The following is a 23233-nucleotide window of genomic DNA, read 5'->3' as shown; positions in this document are numbered from 1 at the left end:
TTTGAGGTTAGTGAAATTGGTTAACACCCTAATTAAGCTAGCTATAGCTCAGCTTATTTGTTGTTTAACTAAAACATGATGGTTCGTTTTTTGGTGTGTATTATGACCGTCTAGAATATTTCACTGATCTCAAATATCAGGGAGGCCACCACTTCTTGAGCTGAGGCTGTACTGAAAAACAACAACTTTTTCAAGGTTTACAAGGGGTCCTCTGATACATCAACGTTGAAATAACGTTGACATCTGACGTTGAAACAACGTTGACATCTGTCGTTGAAACAACGTTGACATCTGACGTTGAAACAACGTTGAAGTGTCAACGTCAGTTCAATTTTCATATGAAACCAATTTGCAACGTTGTTTCAACGTTGAAGAGTGACGTTGTTTCAACGTTGTTCCAACGTTGTAATGCCTGCTGGGAAGGTTATCTGATCAAATCACGTGAGCTCCTTGATTAAAGACATGAAAACTTAATAATATCTGTAGACGACCAGTTGACGAGTGAGTGAGTGAGTGGGTATGGTTTTACGCCGCTTTTAGCAATATTCCAGCAATATCACGGCGGGGGACACCAGAAATGGGCTTCACACATTGTACCCATGTCGGGAATCGAACCCGGGTCTTCGGCGTGACGAGCGAACGCTTTAACCACTAGGCTACCCGACCGCCCCACCAGTTGACGAACTGGGTGTCGATGCTGTATATATGCTTATAACGAACTACGGTTATAACGAACTAAAATTAGTAGTCACTTTGAGTTCGTTCTAACCGTACTTTACTGTACATATAATGTGAACCACATGAAAACAATAGGCCTAATCAGCAAACAGCAGTTACTTCCCTTCTCTTAGCAGCACGTTCTATTGCCCACCCAAGTGACTATCAAACTCCAAAATTTAATATTTGTATCTATGATATTAAATTGTTAGGCACAGTAAATTTACTAAAAATCTACCTGTGCGGGTTTTTTTTGGGAAGAGTATCTTCCAACTTTTTCAAAACAGTTTAAAGGGGCACTGATCTAACACAATTCCCCGGACTGGTTGTTGCCTTTGTTATTGTTTTTTTCCCCGTGAGTACCCGGATGATACGCAACGCAACTGAGCGTGACCAGAGACTGGGCTACCGTCTGCAAGGACTGCTAAATAAACTTGGAGGCGCATGTTAATTAATTTCTTCAGCCTAAACAAACAGACAAAAAGAACGGCGGAGCTCAGCGGATGTCGTCATTTGGAAATACCCCAGATGACTTTTGTTTAATACTAAAAAAAGTATCCATACAGTGAAAGCATTTTCGGATTTCGGAGCTAACTCGTGATGATCGAAAGGAGGTTATAGTGCAAAGTCTGTGAGATAGTTGTTTAATTTGATATGTGATCGATTTCCTTATCATAAAATTATTAAGCGCTTAATTTTGGCTAAAGCTAGCGCAAAATATATTTTTGATCTACAGCAGGCTAACGTTCATTGGTCTAATACATCCTGGAACGTACCCTTGATATTAAAAAATTGTGGTATGAACAACAGTTTGTATGATACTTACCTCCCTTCGTGGTTCCCGGATCAAGCTCCTCACAGCGATATCCCTTTCGTGGAGTTCTCTATCCGGGAGGAAACGAAAATGACACGCGCTGGAAAGGAGCTTGTCCCCGGAAGTTTATGTGTGACGTCACTTGATAGACTGTAAGACAAGATGAAGAAATGAGAAAATATGGGCTTTAATCATGACGATCAGGATGGAAGCAGACAGCTGAAATGCACCAGATTGAGCGTTCTGATTGTCGTCGTGCTTCTTATCCTGTGTGAAGCGGTGACTCTTGGAAGTAAGTTTCCAATACAGCCGACTGACAGTGAATGAACTTTGGTCATGTGCAATATGATTATTATGATCATTATGATCATGATGGTGCTCTAATGTAAAACAACGATTATGGTTATGTCTATTCTAGTTATGAATAAGATCAAACAAATAGCTACAATTTGATTGCTGATTTTTTATTGAAAAATAACGCTGAAAGGAACTGAAACCGAAAGACCACGTTATTATGGCTTATCCCCCATGACGTTTCTGGGGAATCCCCATGTCCTTCATAACTTTCGCAATGTTAAGTATGAATATATATAGTCACAATTTGTCAGTATGTACAGGATAATGATAATGCATTCACTGTCAGTGGTCAAACAAGCTCCCTTTACCATGTTTACCATTCTTAGGGTTTAGCATTTTTACTTCTTCAATCCTTTTGTTTGGGTAGGATGGGGTTGTTTCATGTCAAATACCTGGCATCCACTTGCCTCTCTGTAATCAGAGTATAAACTGATTTTGTTACACTACCTGTATTACCTGCTTTACGTGTTTATTTTTACCCTTGAATTTGTACTTTTCATAGGTTCAGTGAGCAATGGGTTCATTCAATCATGGGGCAATAGCCTCATCATCTTGCTGCAAATCCCTCCCCTACCCAATCAGCATCAGAGGTGCATGGTTTTGGCATACCGTATTCAACAAAATAAGCACCCAGGGCGCTCTCAAAATTAGAAATAGGGGGCTCTTATTAGAATATAATTTTGGTGAGATTAAAAACGAGGTTGAAAGATTGTAAATTTTGTGGTTTATTCTGACAGCCTAAAACGATATAAAAGAAGAATCTGTGTGTAATAGATAGATATATTTTCGTGAAATTAATTGCCCATAATTAAGGTTGCATATGACAAACAAGTGCGTATTATACAAGAATAAATAAGTCTTGTGTGCATTGATCAATCGGAAAGGGTGCTAACTGGGATTGTTCACTAGCCAATGTATTAGCAAATAACGCTGTGGGCTTATTAGAGCAGGGCACTTATTACGTCGAATACGGTAAGTGCAAGTTATTTAAAATTAGACTTATTAAAGTCAATAATGTGTTTGAAAATTAGATTTTGAGTATCAATGTGTGTATTTGAAATTCAATTTTGTCAGACCAGAGTTTGAGTTTGGGGACAAAAAAACAGAACATAGGTTGCCATGGTGGTGACTGTGGGCAAAGCGATGGCAACTGAATTTATATAAAACTATTTTACTTAAGTTAGTTGTAAACTTATGTCATATAAATGCAACATTTCTTAAAGTGGCATTTAGAAGTTGGTATGAATTAAGGAGACAGTTCAACTTCAAGGAGATATACAACTTCTTTATTTCAAAGAACGGAATGCTTCAGTGTTGATACTAACACAGAGTTGTGTCCCTTGGGCACGCCAGAAACCTATGATTGTGGGTTCGAATCTCGCCTCGCCCTGATTATGTTTCTAGGTTTGTCAGCACCATACCGAAGCTCATGGGTTTCACTGAAGTGGTAAACGTCTGAGATGTACAGCACTTCGGGCTTTCCTCCCACACTAACCTGACACGCCGTGAAATAACTGGAATACTGTTAAAGGCGGTGTTAAACCCAACTCGCTTACACCCAAACAGTTGTTAGGTACGGCTTTGCTGAAGGTATTTGTTGGTGGCAATAATATGCGCTTCACTTGACACATTCTCGGTATCACATGTAATCTGTCATTTGGTGAAATGCCATTATGTCCAAATATTTTTCTATGTAACCATGGTAACTGTAATGTAAAAAAGTCATTCAGAATCAACATTCCCCTTGACACAACCTGCTATTGTACTATGTCAGTAAAAATGAAGAAAAATAATCCTTGTGTACATTACATTTCAATAAATATGAAATAATGTTTGAAATGTATTTAACCGTGATAACAGTTCCAAATATAGACTTGACTCAGGAAATAATTTAGCTTGTAATTGTGTTCAAGAAATTAGCACCGTTGTACGCATGCTAAAAGTCTCATTAGGTATTAAGGCATGCTGTTTTTATACATTTGAGTTTTATATTTAATGCATGCGTTTTTGTACACAAGTCAGTTGAAGGTAGTTGTGAAGATCCGGGGTAGAACAGGTCTTCAGCAACCCATGCTTGCCGTAAAAGGCGATTATGCTTGTCGTAAGAGGCGACTAATGGGATCGTGTGGTCAGGCTCACTGACTTGGTTGATGCATGTCATCGATACCAATTGCGTGGATCGATGCTCATGACATTGATCACTGGATTGTCTGGTCCAGACACGATTATTTACAGACCGTCGTCATATAGCTGGAATATTGCTGAGTGCGGCGTTAAACAACAAACCAACCAACCAACGAAAGTAGTTGTGCTTTGAATATTTTTGGTCGGGAGGTATTTTATGCAAATACGCTGCTTATCTGTAGCCCTGGATACACATAAGCAAATAATAAGACAGAGTGTGCTTACTCCTTCATCAGGTGAATGAATGCACGGATGAGCAAGCATATACTGTATTCGACCTGATAAGCGCCCAGGGCGCTCTCAAAATTAGAAGTAGGGGGCTCTTATTAGAATATTATTTTGGTGAGAGAAAAAACAGAGTTGAAAGATCATAAATTTCATGGTTTATGCTTTCAGCCTGAAATGTTCATACGACAGATATATTTTCCAGAATTTAATTGTCCATAATTAAGGGTGCATATAACACACGAGTTCGTATTGTACATGAATAAATAAGTCTTGTGAACATTGATCAATCGGAAGGGGTGCTAATTGGGATTGTTCACTAGCCAATATATTAGCAAATACCGCCGTAGAGCGGGGCACTTATTACGTCGAATATGGTAATACAATCATTCTTCACTCATTCTTCATGGAAATTCTCTTGTGCAAATGTAATGAAGTACATGATGAAGTAGGTTATATTTCTTTGCTGTTGAGAGCAACACTCCAAGTGAACTGTGTAAGATATTGTTATGAAAATAAGAGTGACGTAGATGCGCAGAAAACAGTTTTACAAATTGAGACAAATGAGTTGTTCAGAGAAGCCCCAGCAGCTGAAGTCTACATTTATGTATATAGCCAGCCATGCTCTAATCATGCTAATTCCTAGATTAGCAACATGATTCCTGGTCACGGTGGATGGCTGGCTGTCATCTCCTGGTCACTGTCGCCTCATGCATAGTTTATGTTCCCAAGTCAAGTCTCGTTAATCCGACACTCGGCTTTATCCGACACAAATGATGGGAACCGAATGATTCAGTGCTATTTAGGTCCCGTTAATCGGACATTCTCGCACTCCCACTCCGACACACCTAATTTGCAACGATTTACCCAAATCACTCATTAATCAGTCTCGTTAATCTGACACAGTGGTCAGCGTACTCCGTGGTCATCTGCCCGCGAGTACACAACCTCGTTTTTTGACATGCAATGGCTGCAGAGATTAACTTAACAATTAACAGGAAAAGCTATTCTAACCTGTATGTACAAAGCTATGCAAATGTAGTTTACAAATTGAAGCCAGATAAATGTGCATGAAGCCAGTTTGAAATACGAACAGGTATATAAAACATGGTCGACTTGCCATGGTCGACTGGTATGTAAACAAGAAAGCATGGATGACTTTATTTATATTCAAAGCCTGGCTACTGATCTTGGATCGTTTTAATGATTTTATTTCAAGGTACACACGGTTATTATCTATCGTGAAGACGTTCGATTTTCGATCACAAATCACTTAATTTCGTTAATCCGACATACTCGTTAATCCGACACAATCATGTGCAACCAACGATGTCGGATTAACGAGACTTGACTGTACAGTAGACTCTATGTAATCTGACACTGTTCAGGAAGGGGAGGGGGAGGGCGGATCGGATTAAACACAGTTTCATGGGTGAACGTACCCTCGGAGATTCACTTAGTTTGTATGTACCATGTGTACTCCAGTCTGTCAATTAAGAAAACAACTATGGTCAACCCTCGTGTTGCCCCAAGCATGAAAAGTTACTTAGTTCAATGTGGATTAATCCTTGTAAAGTGGACCGCCTCCGTGGTCTAGTGGTACAGCGTCCGCCCAGAGAGCGGAAGGTCCGGGGTTCGATCCCCGGCCGCGTCATACCAAAAGACGTTAAAAGATGGTACTTGTTGTTACCCTGTCTGGCGCTCGGCATTAAGGGGCTAAAACAAGGACTGTTCAGCTCGGAGTCAGTATACTGTGTCTGAGTGGGGTAACTGCGGCATGGTATCTCAGTGAGCTAGCACTATAAATCGGCATCAGTCCGGACTAGTACAAGCAGCCACACACACACACGTACATGCACGTCGCTATATAAGTGCAATAATCTTGGATGCGACGTTAAACCCCATTTCACCTCACCTTGTTAAGTGTAGAATGAGTTGTCATGAATGTCAGATGAGAATATCAGGTGTTGGATTACACAGCCTACAGTACATTCCGTATTCGACGTAGTAAGGGGCTGGGGCACTCTCAACATCTTGGCTCTATTTCTGGATGCAAGACACATGAATAATCAAAAATTATTCCTGAGGGATTTTTTTATCAAAGTCATACACACATTCTGATCGGTTTGTCATATTTTCTCACAAAACATTCATCGATAGGTTACAGGACGATGGGGAGCCTAGTGGTTTGGTTAAAGCGTTGGCTGGTCCCACATGCAGACTAGGGTTCGATTCCCCACATGGGTACAATGTGTGAAGCCCATTTCTGGTGTCCCCCGCTGTGATATTGCTGGAATATTGCTAAACGCGGCATAAAACCATACTCACTCACTCGATTGGTTATAGGTTACAGGTCACAGAAAGGTTGGTTGGTTGGTTTGTTGTTTTACGCCGCACTCAGCAATATTCCAGCTCTATGACAGCGGTCTGTAAATAATCAAGTCTGGACCAGGCAATCCAATGATTGACATCATGAACATCGATCCACACAATTGGTATCGATGACATGCATCAACCAAGTCAGCGAGCCTGACCACATGATCACGTTAGTCGCCTTTTACGACAAGCATAGTCGCCTTTTACGGCAAGCATGGGTTGCTGAAGACCTATTCTACCCCTGAATCTTCACGGGTAAGAAAGGAGGGAGTGATGATGAATGATGTTTATTGAGAAAGATGGCATGGCATGTATGGAACTTGAAAGCAGTTCCTGATATGCGACCTCATTGCATATTTAACAGAATGTGATACCAAATATATTGGATTATAAGCTATTATTTGGTAAGTGATGATATGATTGTGTTTCAGATGGTTATTATATAGCAGAGGTTCAATGGACGGTAGGGGCACCTGTCACTCAATACTCCTCCTACAAGGACGTGTCACTGGTCACTATCACAATTCCTCTACATACGGAGCAGGTTTTCTGGACATTCAGAGCATTTGCTTCGGGTGACAAATGTGCTGTCAGGAAGGTTAAGGTGTAAGTAGACATCTGTTATTTCATGTGTCTTATTGTCCCAATCTCATTAAAATCAGACCTTAGTTCTCGCTACCGCTAAACAAAGATCTGAGGACATCCCATTAGGGCTCACGTCAGAACGACCTATCATCCGACCAATCAGTGCGTCGCTTACCAGATTATGAAAGTGACAGTCGGAATGTGATTTCTAATCATACAATCTCTAAAACTTTAACACGGGGTATTCCGAACGATAGTTACGGGTTTGATGACTGAATTCTTACAATCGAGAGCATATATTAGCCATTCCAGAATGGTTTTTTGTTCAGGTTTCACATTTGTAATCGAGAATTTGTCAAAATATGTTTTGAAGCGAAGTCGCCAATTTGAAATTTGTGCTGTAAGCTGCCTTCTGATTGGACATTCCTTTGGTCGGTCAATGTTTGTGCAAGGTCGGTCCGAAGTGACCTGTACTGGGATGTCCTCAGATCTTTGTTTAGTGGTAGCGAGAACTAAGATCTGATTTTAATGAGATTGTTATTGTCCATACTTCCCAGGCTTTGATGCTCTACATCACCATGGTTGCGAAGGGTCGCCACATGACTGTGGTACAGCACTGTTTTTATCACCAGACTACATTGCCTAAACAGCAGAGTTTCTTGCGTGACAACTTTTACATCATGGGTCTTACAACCTCCACGTTGCTCCTATGTGAGACGACCCTTGAAGATCCAGGGTAGAATAGGTCTTCAGCAACCCTTGCTTGCCGTAAGAGGCGACTATGCTTGTCGCAAGAGGCGACTAATGGGATCAGGTGGTCAGGCTCTCTGACTTGGTTGATGCCTGTCTCATTGTATCCCATTTGCGTGGATCGATGCTCATGATGTCAATCACTGGATTGTCAGGTCCAGACTCTGGACTATTTTCAGACCACCATCATGTAGGTGGAATATTGCTGAGTGCGGCCTTAAACAACAAATAAACAAATGAACAAATCTATGTTGGACAATGGTGGGCATAAAAAAAGGTTCGTACACAGAGTTGGGCCGCATGTTGAAAAGAATGAAATATTTAAGTGATAAACAAATGTGATACTGTTCGAACTGATGGTATTTTCTTTCAAATTTTTGTAAGAGAATTTCTAATGGTTATGTAGGCTGCTGGTGTGTATCAGTATCATGTTTGTGAGTCCCGGACACAGAGCACTGTGGACCATTATCTTGCAAAGAAACGAAAGTGAAACAAAGTATTCATATGATCACTCACTATTGTCAATAATTATGATAGCCAAAACATATTTCATAAATGTCAGCCCTAAAACAACCAATTTTTTTTCAGAAGGTTTGCCCGAAGCCAACCATTGTGTATTCTAAGTTCGTGGCATCATCAGTTGTTACAGTTTCCTCACAACTGGTCCAAACAATCATGTTGATTGAAGGTCTCCTTCACAGGCTGAAGGGATGGACTGAAAAAACTGATATTAAGATTAGCAGTCATTAATAAATAGTTTGATACTTTCCATGAAGATGATGAATAAATTTGTGATTTGTAGAAAATAATTACCAGACGTAATATTGAACTATGTGTGAACATTAGTCATCAGTTCAAAGTCTTATATATTCAGAGACCTAGAATAAGATATTAAGGTATAATTGTTTTAAAGGGGAAGTGTACACGCAAAAATCACTTTCTTTCTTTTTCTAAACAAAACACAATTTTAGAATTAGTTAGTATCTGTGTTTGAAAATATACACTCATTTTTTTTCACAGTGAAAGTAGGAAGCTCACAATAGTGTGAAAGTGATATGCCGTTATGAGGCCTTTGTTTTACGAGCGAAATAGGCCTGAGTTATCCCCCTTAGATTATGACGTAATTGGTGCCAATTCAACTGGGTCCCTGTCTATTCTCAACGCAAAAGATATCAAGGACCACTTTGCGGTAAAACAACATGGTCTACGACACACTCCGGCGCAGTGGTGACTCAGCATAACACAATTCTGGCTGGCATCTGAGATGCTAGAATCACAAAACTGTACCTACACCACGTGAAGCGGCTCTAACAAAGCATGATGACGTCATAATGTTTATCAATTGGCACCAATGACGTCATATTGCAAGGGACATAAGCCATGGTGTTTTTGTTATGGAAATAGAACACTTGGTAAATGTGAAAAATATAAATCGTTTTAGTGCAAAAAATATGTTAATTAAATATGATGTTTTTATATTTTTGTCTATGACACTTCTATGTTAACACTTTTAATGTGGAAAAAGTACAAGAAAAAAAGGTTCATTTCCGTGTGAACTTGCCCTTTAAGGATCTTTTTCATTACTGATTATGCAAATGCACAAAATACTTCTAAAATATGAAACATTGGACAAATCCAATAAACATGATAAAGGAGAAAGGTAATAAAAATAAATGTTTAAAGTTATCCCAACTTACACTCTGTATTTCTTCCTTCTTGTTTCGATCCTTTATGGAAATGTGCTTGAATAAAGTTTCCAGCCTCTAAAAAACAATTCAACCAAACACATCCCAGGATCACCATGGTCACCACCCAAACAAATGGGTCACGCACCATGATATCATGCTTTGGGAACTTACAAGACTTAATCACCTAATACAGTTAAAAAACCTACCACATTATTGCCTTTCTCATTGCCACAGTGGAGATGAATACTGAATTTTAGAGAATACATTTGTTTTGGTTTTTCGTAGGCTGCCTTGTAAATCGTATCAAATTTTACGACACTAATCTAAGAGACTGGGTACAGAATATGAAAAACCCGCGCGCACTTACTCCACTGCTGATCCTCATGAACACTGTTGTGATTGTGGCAGCCGTTGTTATCTGAAAAAGATGTTCCCAGTGTTCCAACCTTGCGGAGGAAGCCTCTAGTCTATACCTATGCAAATGCCAAGTCTGATGTTTACCAGCAGTTGAAATTTAAGAACCTGGGCATTCCTCTGCCAAGAAGCCCAAACGAGACCTCAAACCAGTTGACTCCTCTGGTCTGGTAAAACCACATCCGGCGTCAAGCATAAAGATAATGGTGTGTCAGATAGTTTCCTTACGATGTTCCCACAAAATTGGTCCAGACGTCTGTCCCTAATGTGTCCATCTCTACACCAACGTTGGAACAACCAGCAACGTCAGACGTCTACATGGTCCTCATTACAGACGACTCGACCAATTCAGCTTCGTCTGCCCCTACAGTCGACCTGCCGAGCCCCATCAGTCGCGAGTCACTTATCGTCCCCTGCTGCTTCACATATGTTCTAGTCGTTGGCGAACATACCGCTTCGTCTCAGGACACAGTCGCTCACAAGTTGACAATGACAATTCCAACCTCGCCCCAGATTGATCGTACAAATTTGTCCCCTACTTCTACTAAGAAACGACGGAGCTGTTTTAGGAATCAACAATCATGGGATCGACGCGCTAGGGATCATTCCTCCAAGCATCGACATTCCAATGACCGACTTTCCAGATATACGGGTTGCCGCTCTTGGGATCACCACTCACACACAACAACTGGGGGATCGACCTTCCCAGGATTGTCGCTCCATTCATCAACCTAGCAGTTCAGCTGCAGAATCATCATGGACCGTCCCGACACGACACATCGACTGTGGACTGGGCAGAGCAGCCCACTTCAACAACCTGGTTCATCAAAGAAAAGTGACTCCATATCAACAACCTCGAATTCAAGGCAGTCCTTCTGGATGTGTCCAGCTCGGGCAGCACTCCTTCGTGAGTCACACCTCATGATCCAGTCGGACAATCTTTCAGTCATATGGCAGGGGTAGAAGCTAACATTTTTGTTCCACTAGTCCTTATAATGATAACATATAGCGATATACCTTAAAAATGGTAAATTTCCCTAGTCCTTATGATTCCTTAACTATTGGCCAGTTTGGCAAGGACTACAGGACTAGTGCCAATTTCTAACGCTGTATGGTATATACGGTATATATGGTATAACGCTGCTTCTGTCACTGAAGATCAAATTCTTCCAGTTGATTGACTCTCTAATGTTCAGGTCCGAGTTAGGGGCACGGGTGGCCCAGTCGGCTAAGGCGCCGCGATTCGCTGTGCAGAGTTGCATCCCTTGGGCACGCCAGAAACCTATGATTGTGGGTTCGAATCCCGGTTCGCCCCAATTATGTTTCTAGGTTTGTCAGCACTATACCTGTGCTCGTGGGTAAACGTCTGAGACCTGCATCACTTCAGGCTTTCCTCCCACATTAAGCTGACATGCCGCGATGTAACTGGAATACTGTTAAAAGCGGCGTTAAACCCAACTCACTCACTCACTCACTCAGGTCCGAGTTGGGATCAACAATGTCATAACTGACTCCCTATCCCGACCCGATCTACTGTCACAGACCTACTGTCACCGACAGAATGGCATCGCCACCGGAAGAATTTTCTGCTAACTTTACCAAAGCCCAGACATTGACCTCTTCACAACAAGGTACAACACTTAACTGCCACGGTTCATCCCTCTTCAAACCGCCTCCGTGGTCTAGTGGTAGAGCATCCGCCCGGAGAGCGGAAGGTCCGGGGTTCTATCCCCGACCGCGTCATACCTAAAGACGTTAAAAGATGGTATTTGTTGTTACCCTGTCTGGCGCTCGGCATTAAGGGGCTAAAACAAGGACTGGTCAGCTCTGAGTCAGTATACTGTGTCTGAGTGGGGTATTCATGTTAAACTGCGGCATGGTATCTCAGTGAGCTAGCACTATAAATCGGCATCAGTCCGGACTAGTACCATCAGCCACACAAACACACACACGTACATGCACGTCGCTATATAAGTGCAATAATCTTGGACGCGACGTTAAACCCCATTTCACCTCACCTCATCTCTCTTCAGGACACTGATGGGACCAACTGTCTGGCAATCTTGTTAGAAAACCTCAACACCTATGCTTCTGGCCCAGACTGACATTGTACTTCTTGTCATTCAGAAGGTGGCATCCACCAAGCATCATGCTTTTGGTCGCGCCCTATTGGCCAACTCAAGGTTGGTTCACAACACTGGTACAGCTCGTGTCCCAAGCCCTTACCTGCTCACCTCTGCTTTAGGTACGTGATGTCTTGGTAGTGGTTGGATGATCCTCTTGTGGATGTTGTAAATTGTTCCTCTTCTCGTCTTAGCATCCTTCAATCCAGCGAGAAGATTGATAGCTTTGACAAAGTGTCAAAAAGAGAATGATGTGGTAGGGGTAGTCAGGTGATCATATCGTGTAGGTCGCTATGCATGGGATGACAGTGTGCGACCCATTTGCTTGGGTGGTGACCATGGTGATGCTGGGATGTGTTCGGGTGAATTGTTTTTCAGAAGCAGGAAACTTTATTCAAGCAGGTTTCCACTTTGGACCGAAAGAAGGAGTAAGAAATGCAGAAAGTGACAGTCAGAATGTGATTTCTAATCATGCAACCACGAAAACTTTAACACGGGGAATTCTAAACGATAGTTACGGGTTTAACAACTGAATCCATACAATGTAGACCATCTTTTAGCCATTCCAGAATGTTCTTTTGTTCAGGTTTCAAATTTTTAATCAAGAATTTGTCAAAATATTTTACGAAGTGTTGTCGCCAATTTGAAATTAGTGCCATAAAGCACAAGAGAGCTCCCTTCTAAAGGGTCATTCCATTGGTCGGTCAAAGTTCGCGCAAGGTCGGTCAGATGTGATCCGTAATGGGATGTCCTCAGATCTTTGTTTAGTGGTAGCAAGAACAAAGATCTGATTTAAATGAAATTGGTGAATGATGTCACTGGATTGACTCGATTAAATACAGACTGCCCTCATATAGCTGGAATAATGCTGAGTGCAGCGTTAAACAAAAAAACAAAAAAACAAGGAATACAATGAAGTAAACATGGTAAATGGTCATCTGTTCTTGCATCTTCGATTGTCTATATATTGTCCACATGCTATCAGGTTCAGCTGAGTAACTTTCCACAGTTGTTTTAAGACTAGTTTAATTAAAATCTGATCTTAGTTCTCCCTATCGCTAAACAAAGATCTGAGGACATCCCATTAAGGGTTACGTCAGAACGACCTTTCATCCAACCAATCAGAGCGTCGCTTACCAGATCATGAAAGTGACAGTCGAAATGTGTTTTCTAATCATGCAACCATGAAATATTTTTACACAGATATTCCGAACGACAGTTACAGGTTTTATGATAATATCCATACAATCTGGGCCATCGAAAAGCCATCCCAGAATGTTCTTATCAGTTTTAAAAATTTTAATCGAGAATACTTCAAATATGTCTCGAAACGTAGTCGCCGGTAACAAGTGTCACAAAGCTCGAGAAAGCTGCCTTCTGATTGGCTAATGTTGATTTCATGTCAGTCATTTCATTGGTCAGTCAAAATTCACGAAAGGTCGTTCTGACGTGACCTGTAATGAGATGTCCTCATATCTTTGTTTAGCGGTAGCTAAAACTAAGATCTGCTTATTTTGAGATTGTTTTAAGACGTCTTGCTTTCCCAGTTTCCTTCAGCGGGGCCGGTATCCAGTGATCAGTCCCAACAATGAGACGTTCCCGGACTATTTCCATCTGCACCAGAAACAGCAGAAGGAGTATGTGGTGCCCTCGTCCAACGCGTCCGTTGAAGCCACGCTCACCTCCCCCCTGTCTGGGAAGTGGTATGCTGCAGCCATCATGAATCATTACAGCTCCGACGACATCAGACAGAGGGTCAGTATGCGCTTTGTTAATTACCATACCATATTTCCTCTATAAGACGCCGGGCCTCTAATAGACGCTGGCCTCTAATAGAAGCCGGGTCAATTGTTCAGTGCAAAAAATAGAAGCCAGGCCTCTAATAGACGCCGGGTCGATCAATTAATACAATTAATGATCCCTTTTGGGGACCTAAATTTGTGGTCATAGTGAAATGGGGGTATTAATAGAAGCTGGGCCTCCAATAGACGCCGGGCCTCTACATTGATGTCGGGTCAAAGGCTTGTCCAAAATAAATAGAAGCCTGGGCGTCTAATAGAGGAAATATGGTGATTACAGTTGAATTGTGTAATAGGCATGATGACGGATGACAAGCTAGACACAGTTTATGGATGACAACTTCTCTACAGATTTCAAAATCAAGAGGTGTTATAGTGTCTCAGTGGTTTCACCTTCAGTACTTGACTCTACTTGTGAAGATCCGGGGTAGAATAGGTCTTCAGCAGCCCATGCTTGCCATAAAAAGGCCACTATGCCTGTCGTAAGAGGCGACTAGCGGGAATCGGGTGTCAGGCTCCCTGACTTGGTCGATCCATGTCATCATATCCCAATTGTGTGGATCGATGCTCATGATGTCAATCACTGGATCGTGTGGTCCCGACTTGATTATTTCCAGACCGCCATCATAAAGCTGGAATATTGCTGAGTGCGGCGTTAAACAACAAACAAACAGTACTTGACTCTAGGGATATCTTACGGTATAGGCTAGTAGACACTCTTGCCTCGGGAAGGTGAACTTACAGGTGACTAGAATGATTTTCAGGTCACAATGGCAGGTGAGTGTGGAGGGTGCTTGTATTAGAGACCAACTTGTTTGCAGCCAGAATAAACAATGTGGAAAGGGCAGGTACTCTTATCAGTATCAGTAGATACATAGCCGATGTGTAAGATTGAGATGTTTTGTCCCTTCAGGGTTTAACCAAAGACTGTACCTACAGCCTGTCTGTGATCACTGTGACGAAGGTGGTCGAAGATGTCTGGGACCTTTCCATGGATAAAAGTCACAAAATTCACCTCAGCCATGACCGAGAGAGACTTTACATGTAGGTACCTCCATCAGTGTATAGTCAGGTCAGGGAGAGACTTCACAAGTAGGTACCTCCATCAGTGTATAGTCAGGCCAGGGGGAGACTTCACAAGTAGGTACCTCCATCAGTGTAAAGTCAGACCAGGGAGAGACTTCACAAGTAGAGACCTCCATCAGTGTATAGTCAGACCAGGGAGAGACTTCACAAGTAGAGACCTCCATCAGTGTATAGTCAGACCAGGGAGAGACTTCACAAGTAGGTACCTCCATCAGTGTATAGTCAGGCCAGGGAGTGACTTCACAAGTAGGTACCTCCATCAGTGTAAAGTCAGACCAGGGAGAGACTTCACAAGTAGAGACCTCCATCAGTGTATAGTCAGACCAGGGAGTGACTTCACAAGTAGGTACCTCCATCAGTGTATAGTCAGATCAGGGAGATACTTCACAAGTAGGTACCTCCATCAGTGTAAAGTCAGACCAGGGAGAGACTTCACAAGTAGGTACCTCCATCAGTGTATAGTTAAACCAGGGAGAGACTTCACAAGTAGAGACCTCCATCAGTGTATAGTCAGGCCAGGGAGTGACTTCACAAGTAGAGACCTCCATCAGTGTATAGTCAGGTCAGGGAGAGACGTCACAAGTAGGTACCTCCATCAGTGTATAGTCAGGTCAGGAAGAGACTTCACAAGTAGGTACCTCCATCAGTGTATAGTCAGACCAGGGAGAGACTTCACAAGTAGGTACCTCCATCAGTGTATAGTCAGACCAGGGAGAGACTTCACAAGTAGAGACCTCCATCAGTGTATAGTCAGGCCAGGGAGAGACTTCACAAGTAGGTACCTCCATCAGTGTATAGTCAGACCAGGGAGAGACTTCACAAGTAGGTACCTCCATCAGTGTAAAGTCAGACCAGGGAGAGACTTCACAAGTAGGTACCTCCATCAGTGTATAGTCAGACCAGGGAGAGACTTCACAAGTAGAGACCTCCATCAGTGTATAGTCAGGCCAGGGAGAGACTTCACAAGTAGGTACCTCCATCAGTGTATAGTCAGACCAGGGAGAGACTTCACAAGTAGAGACCTCCATCAGTGTATAGTCAGACCAGGGAGAGACTTCACAAGTAGGTACCTCCATCAGTGTATAGTCAGGCCAGGGAGTGACTTCACAAGTAGAGACCTCCATCAGTGTATAGTCAGGTCAGGGAGAGACGTCACAAGTAGGTACCTCCATCAGTGTATAGTCAGACCAGGGAGAGACGTCACAAGTAGGTACCTCCATCAGTGTATAGTCAGACCAGGGAGAGACTTCACAAGTAGAGACCTCCATCAGTGTATAGTCAGACCAGGGAGAGACTTCACAAGTAGGTACCTCCATCAGTGTATAGTCAGACCAGGGGAGAGACTTCACAAGTAGAGACCTCCATCAGTGTATAGTCAGACCAGGGAGTGACTTCACAAGTAGAGACCTCCATCAGTGTATAGTCAGACCAGGGAGAGACTTCACAAGTAGGTACCTCCATCAGTGTATAGTCAGACCAGGGAGTGACTTCACAAGTAGAGACCTCCATCAGTGTATAGTCAGGCCAGGGAGTGACTTCACAAGTAGAGACCTCCATCAGTGTATAGTCAGATCAGGGAGAGACGTCACAAGTAGGTACCTCCATCAGTGTATAGTCAGGTCAGGAAGAGACTTCACAAGTAGGTACCTCCATCAGTGTATAGTCAGACCAGGGAGAGACTTCACAAGTAGGTACCTCCATCAGTGTATAGTCAGACCAGGGAGAGACTTCACAAGTAGAGACCTCCATCAGTGTATAGTCAGGCCAGGGAGAGACTTCACAAGTAGGTACCTCCATCAGTGTATAGTCAGACCAGGGAGAGACTTCACAAGTAGGTACCTCCATCAGTGTAAAGTCAGACCAGGGAGAGACTTCACAAGTAGGTACCTCCATCAGTGTATAGTCAGACCAGGGAGAGACTTCACAAGTAGGTACCTCCATCAGTGTATAGTCAGGCCAGGGAGTGACTTCACAAGTAGAGACCTCCATCAGTGTATAGTCAGACCAGGGAGAGACTTCACAAGTAGAGACCTCCATCAGTGTATAGTCAGGCCAGGGAGAGACTTCACAAGTAGAGACCTCCATCAGTGTATAGTCAGGTCAGGGAGAGACGTCACAAGTAGGTACCTCCATCAGTGTATAGTCAGACCAGGGAGAGACTTCACAAGTAGAGACCTCCATCAGTGTATAGTCAGACCAGGGAGAGACTTCACAAGTAGGTACCTCCATCAGTGTATAGTCAGACCAGGGGAGAGACTTCACAAGTAGGTACCTCCATCAGTGTATAGTCAGGCCAGGGAGTGACTTCACAAGTAGAGACCTCCATCAGTGTATAGTCAGACCAGGGAGAGACTTCACAAGTAGGTACCTCCATCAGTGTATAGTCAGGCCAGGGAGTGACTTCACAAGTAGAGACCTCCATCAGTGTATAGTCAGGTCAGGGAGAGACGTCACAAGTAGGTACCTCCATCAGTGTATAGTCAGACCAGGGAGAGACTTCACAAGTAGAGACCTCCATCAGTGTATAGTCAGGTCAGGGAGTGACTTCACAAGTAGAGACCTCCATCAGTGTATAGTCAGACCAGGGAGAGACTTCACAAGTAGGTACCTCCATCAGTGTATAGTCAGACCAGGGAGAGACTTCACAAGTAGAGACCTCCATCAGTGTATAGTCAGACCAGGGAGAGACTTCACAAGTAGCTACCTCCATCAGTGTATAGTCAGGCCAGGGAGTGACTTCACAAGTAGGTACCTCCATCAGTGTATAGTCAGACCAGGGAGTGACTTCACAAGTAGAGACCTCCATCAGTGTATAGTCAGACCAGGGAGAGACTTCACAAGTAGGTACCTCCATCAGTGTATAGTCAGACCAGGGAGTGACTTCACAAGAATGTACCTCCATCAGTGTATAGTCAGATCAGGGAGAGACGTCACAAGTAGGTACCTCCATCAGTGTATAGTCAGACCAGGGAGAGACGTCACAAGTAGGTACCTCCATCAGTGTATAGTCAGATCAGGGAGAGACTTCACAAGTAGAGACCTCCATCAGTGTATAGTCAGACCAGGGAGAGACTTCACAAGTAGGTACCTCCATCAGTGTATAGTCAGGTCAGGGAGAGACTTCACAAGTAGGTACCTCCATCAGTGTATAGTCAGGCCAGGGAGAGACTTCACAAGAAGGTACCTCCATCAGTGTATAGTCAGGTCAGGGAGAGACTTCACAAGTAGGTACCTCCATCAGTGTATAGTCAGGTCAGGGAGGGTAGGTGCTTCTGGGTTTTTTTGGTAGTGTTCACAAACTTTATCATAGAGTGAGTGAGTGAGTTGGGTTTAACACCGCTTTTAACAGTATTCCAGTTATATCACGGCGTGTCAGCTTTATGTGGGAGGAAAGCCCAAAGTGATGCAGGTATCAGACGTTTATCACTTCAGTGAAACCCACAAGCACGGGTAGGATGCTGACAAACCTAGAAACATAATCTGGGCGAACCGGGATTCGAACCCACGATCATAGGATGTAACTCTGCACAATGAATTGCGTCCTCTTAGACGACTGGGCCACCCGTTCCCCCTTATCATAGACTTGCATTGGCAAGATGACGCTGTGAAGCAGGCCTCAGAAGTCAAGAAATAGGAATAAGGGTTGACTTATTTTCCTCTCATCCTCCCATCCAGGTTCAGAGCGCCGGACTTCACAGTGCTGTATGACATACAGATCAGTGGTTGCGAGACGACGCAGGGCAACACCACTCAGCCCATCTCACCATGCCCCATCAGCTTCGTGCTCTCCAACGAGGTGGTTCCCTCCAACACCTCCGTCACCGTCAACTGCAGCAACAGCAACAGCTCATGCATCTACCCCATGACATCACCTCCCATTCTGGAGCCCACTTACATCAAGTTCATTCGGAACCCAGCATTGCCTGAAGTGAAGACTTTGTCATTTATTCTTCATTTTATGACTTATGGTGAGTGATTAGAGTGAGTGAGTGAGCGAGTTTAACGCCGCTTTGAACGGTATTCCAGTTATATCAGGATGTGCCAGCTTAATGTGGGAGGAAAGCCCGAAGTGATGCAGGTCTCAGACGTTTACCAGTTTGGTAAAACACAAGCATGGGTATGGTGCTGACAAACCTAGAAACCAAATCAGGGCGAATCGGGAATTCGAACCAACGATCATAGTTCCCGGGGTTGCCCAAGGGACTAAACTCTGCACAACCAATTGCAGCCCCTTAGAAGACTTGGCCACCATTGCCCCCATGAGTGATAAGAGGGCCGATTGGAGAATTATGTATTCTATTAATGCTGAATTATGTATAAATAGAGAGAACAAAAAATTTGTTCTGTAATTTGGTATTAATGTCATAACTACATGATGCTGTTATTAGCATTATAGCAGCAATATCTTGGCAGAGACATTTATTTATTTTGATTTGAACGGAAATACAAGATCTGTCTTAGAATTTGAGGTTTTTTGGGCCATGTTACCATGGTTTTAAAACTGAATGTTTCCGTGTTTCAGAATGCGACAAGCCCACCATACTCGTAGACATGGGCGTGAAGAACACCACAGATGGAATAGTGAGATACTCACCCTACAGGCAAGAACGTCCAACAAGGAAAGCAAGATGTGTAACGTCTAATTCTTTAGGCCGATATAAGATTGCACCAATAGACTTCTCAGGAGTGTTTGTGATCCACAACTATGGAGAGCTGCCTATCCCACAGAACCAGATCCTGTTATCAAGCCAGTGGTCGTTCTCCACCAGCTTCAACCTGGACGAAGTGGAAGACACAGGCGGCACGCTCAAGATCAGCCTGGCTGTCCTCGAGGATCGCGCAGTGAGTGCATGCTGGGATATGTTACTTGATGAGTGATTTCGGTAATTCATTGCAAATTAGGTGTGTCGGAGTCAGAGTGCGAGAATGTCGGATTAACGGGACTAAATAGCACTGAATCAATCGATTCCCATCATTTGTGTCGGATAAAGCCGAATGTCGGATTAACAAGTGTCGGATTAACGAGACTTGACTGTATGTATGCTACTGGGGATTTATCAAGGTGTTCTCTAGGTCTCAGCTCTATGCCAAACCTTGGTTAATTTCCAGATGGTTGTGACAGTGCTCATGTAAAGGGAAGTAACTGCATGCTATTTTGGATAGGATTGTTTTAAGTATTAGGATTTGTATTTGTTTTGGAAAATGGAAATAAAACCAAAACGTGTGGCAGACTTTATGATGATGCAGGCGGTACCTGAGAACCAAGATTATAAAGAGAATCTCACCCGAGTGTCTTTTGAAATCAAATATATCAACCCAAGTTGATAAAAGGGGAAAAACTCCGAGGCTTGCCGAGGATTTTTTCCATTTTTATCAATGAGTGTTGATGTATTTCATATCAAAAGATACTAGGGTGAGATTTTATTTATCACCCAACATCATTCTCCCAACTTTTTTCAGTTTGTTGACAGTAATAAGCAGTGTCTTAAGTGTAAAAAGTACTGCTAACAGCTTCAGTAGCAGAGCCATTAGTGATGTCAGTTGATTGTGACGTCATGGTAACCAATTGCGTCACAATGGTCTGCAAAGAATTATGATGCAATTTCATCACCAAAGGGATATCTCCTGTGGGAGCCAGTTTTGGATGATAACATGTTTTTTTAGCCTAAATGTTCTCCTTCTGACTTGGTTGAGGTGGTAATTACAAATAATTCTGTAACATCCATGCCCCATGTGTGAATACGCTGATAGTGTCTGAAGTGTTGCCATGGTTATCATCTGTTCCTGCAACAGCACCTGATTGAAGGCTACAGGATCTGGCTGTGCTTGATGAAGGGGCGTGTCCCCTACAAGGAGACGCTTCTGGGGTGTCCAGATGGTGCTCTGATGACTGTCAACACCACATCGGAGGAGAACTCATCTGCCATGCTGTACATTCCCTACCCAGAGGCAGGGCAGTGGTACCTGTCCTTACAGACTGCCTGCTACAATCTCTCACATCCACAGTAGGTACCTCTCCTTACAGAGCACCTGCTACAATCTCTCACATCCACAGTAGGTACCTCTCCTTACAGAGCACCTGCTACAATCTCTCACATCCACAGTAGGTACCTGTCCTTAGAGAGTGCCTGCTACAATCTCTCACATCCACAGTAGGTACCTTTCCTTACAGAGCACCTGCTACAATCTCTCACATCCACAGTAGGTACCTCTCCTTACAGAGCACCTGCTACAATCTCTCACATCCACAGTAGGTACCTCTCCTTACAGAACACCTGCTACAATCTCTCACATCCACAGTAGGTACCTCTCCTTACAGAGCACCTGCTACAATCTCTCACATCCACAGTAGGTACCTTTCCTTACAGAGCACCTGCTACAATCTCTCACATCCACAGTAGGTACCTCTCCTTACAGAGCACCTGCTATAATCTCTCACATCCACAGTAGGTACCTGTCCTTACAGAGTGCCTGCTACAATCCCTCACATCCACAGTAGGTACCTCTCGTTAAAAGACGGTACTTGTTGTAACCCTCCCTGGCCCTCTGCATTAGGAGGCTAAAGCAAGGCCTAGTTGTCTCGGCTCAGCTCGGCTTGGCTCAGCTTGGCTAGGAGTCAATATACTGTCTGAGTAGAGTATTCATGTTAAACCACAGCATGCCATCTCAGTGGGCTAGTGAAATAAAACCAGAATTATTCTGGACTAGTACAAGCAGCCACACACACACACGTGCATGCACGTCGCTATATAAGTGCAATAATCTTGGACACAGCATTAAGTCACCTCACCTCACCTCACCTCACCTCACCTCACCTCACCTCACCTCACCTCAACTCACCTCACCTCACCTCACCTCACCTCACCTCACCTCACCTCACCTCACCTCACTTCACTTGCTACTCCAAGAATTGATAAGATTCTAAAATTGTTGTAGCACATCCATCTAAACATGCTAAACTGTGATTGTATTTATTTTCTGTTTCAGCAAGCCCCAGGGGGGATGTTACAGTGCCCCGCTGGTAGAGTTCATGGTGAGTTTGTCCCCGTGTATTGAGGAGCGCTGCGGCCGATACGGCAAATGCAAGGAATACATCAGCGGTGTCCACATCTTCAGCTCCTGTGAATGCTATGCAGGTACGTCGTTGGTGCAGCTTCAAACGGAACTTCATAAAGATTCTCCAGGTTTTCAGAGTGATTTTTCTTCCAGGGTGCCATTGTACAATGCGATCTTAGCGCTAAGGTGATCGTAACTCCCATATCTTAACATAGGTTTTCAACAGTCGATGCGCTAATGTTGTTTTGTACTACGGGCCCCTGATCCATTTTGAACATGCTTCAATGACATTCTCGGAAAGAGGAGTCCTTAATAAGTGACTATAATTCATGACAGTTACATTACATGCATTCCTAGTCAATGAAGATTAAGATCCCATAAAAGCAATGTGATGTATTTGAAATCAGTTTTGCTGTTAAGAGATATTTGTAAGGCTCTTAACTCAGTATGGATGCACAGATGGAAGTCTTGCAGACTTGGGGAAACAACAGTGAATATATTGTTGTCTTTCAGTAACCATGGCAACTTTCCTTGTTTCACAGGTTGGCGTGGGTATGGCTGCACAGATGGAAGTCATGCAAACTCGGACACAACAGAGTTGGCCATGACTTTGCTGTTGTCTCTCAGCAACCTCTTCTTCATCCCTGGCATCATAGTGGCTCTTCATCGACGCTACTTTGTGGAAGCGTTGGTCTACACATTCAACATGTTTTTTTCAACAGTAAGTTGAGACGTTTTGGTTGCCTTCAGTGAATGAGATCCAAATTTGGCACAAACTTTTTTAATTTGGCATTATACCATTGTTGGCTATGGACATATAACAAAACACAGCATGGATCAAAAGAGAATGTCACTTCCAAAAACAGACCAAGCCATCGGTCACATGGGAGCTGCAATTTTTATCCTGTCAGTAACTAGAAAGGCTTTATCCTTCATGAAATAAAGAATGTTTTACTAAATATTTCTGACCTGTTAAGGCCATTTTATACAAGGGTTGTTGCCTTGTCTGTGTCCTCTCACATGTAGGGGAATGGCTGACCGAGTGGTTGCTCTTTGTGG

The 23233-nt window shown here is 43.2% G+C and overlaps 1 protein-coding gene across 1 annotated transcript in view; it reads left to right on the top strand.

The window, feature by feature from the left end:
• Window positions 1-1621: 1621 nt before the first annotated feature.
• LOC139478756 (post-GPI attachment to proteins factor 6-like) overlaps window positions 1622-23233 on the top strand; it is a 38837-nt gene continuing 17225 nt past the window's right edge. The window contains exons 1-9 of the mRNA XM_071261369.1: window positions 1622-1823; window positions 7105-7279; window positions 13781-13988; window positions 14946-15076; window positions 18794-19086; window positions 19641-19960; window positions 20912-21123; window positions 22106-22254; window positions 22717-22895. Of these exons, the coding sequence (XP_071117470.1) occupies window positions 1712-1823; window positions 7105-7279; window positions 13781-13988; window positions 14946-15076; window positions 18794-19086; window positions 19641-19960; window positions 20912-21123; window positions 22106-22254; window positions 22717-22895 (1779 nt within the window). The 5' untranslated portion in view covers window positions 1622-1711. The remainder of the gene's footprint in view (window positions 1824-7104; window positions 7280-13780; window positions 13989-14945; window positions 15077-18793; window positions 19087-19640; window positions 19961-20911; window positions 21124-22105; window positions 22255-22716; window positions 22896-23233) is intronic.

Source organism: Haliotis cracherodii, unplaced genomic scaffold, assembly GCF_022045235.1.
Source record: "Haliotis cracherodii isolate W230 unplaced genomic scaffold, xgHalCrac1.p SCAF_4, whole genome shotgun sequence".
In the NCBI taxonomy this organism is placed as follows: domain Eukaryota; kingdom Metazoa; phylum Mollusca; class Gastropoda; order Lepetellida; family Haliotidae; genus Haliotis; species Haliotis cracherodii.
This window is presented reverse-complemented; position numbering and strand designations above follow the sequence as displayed.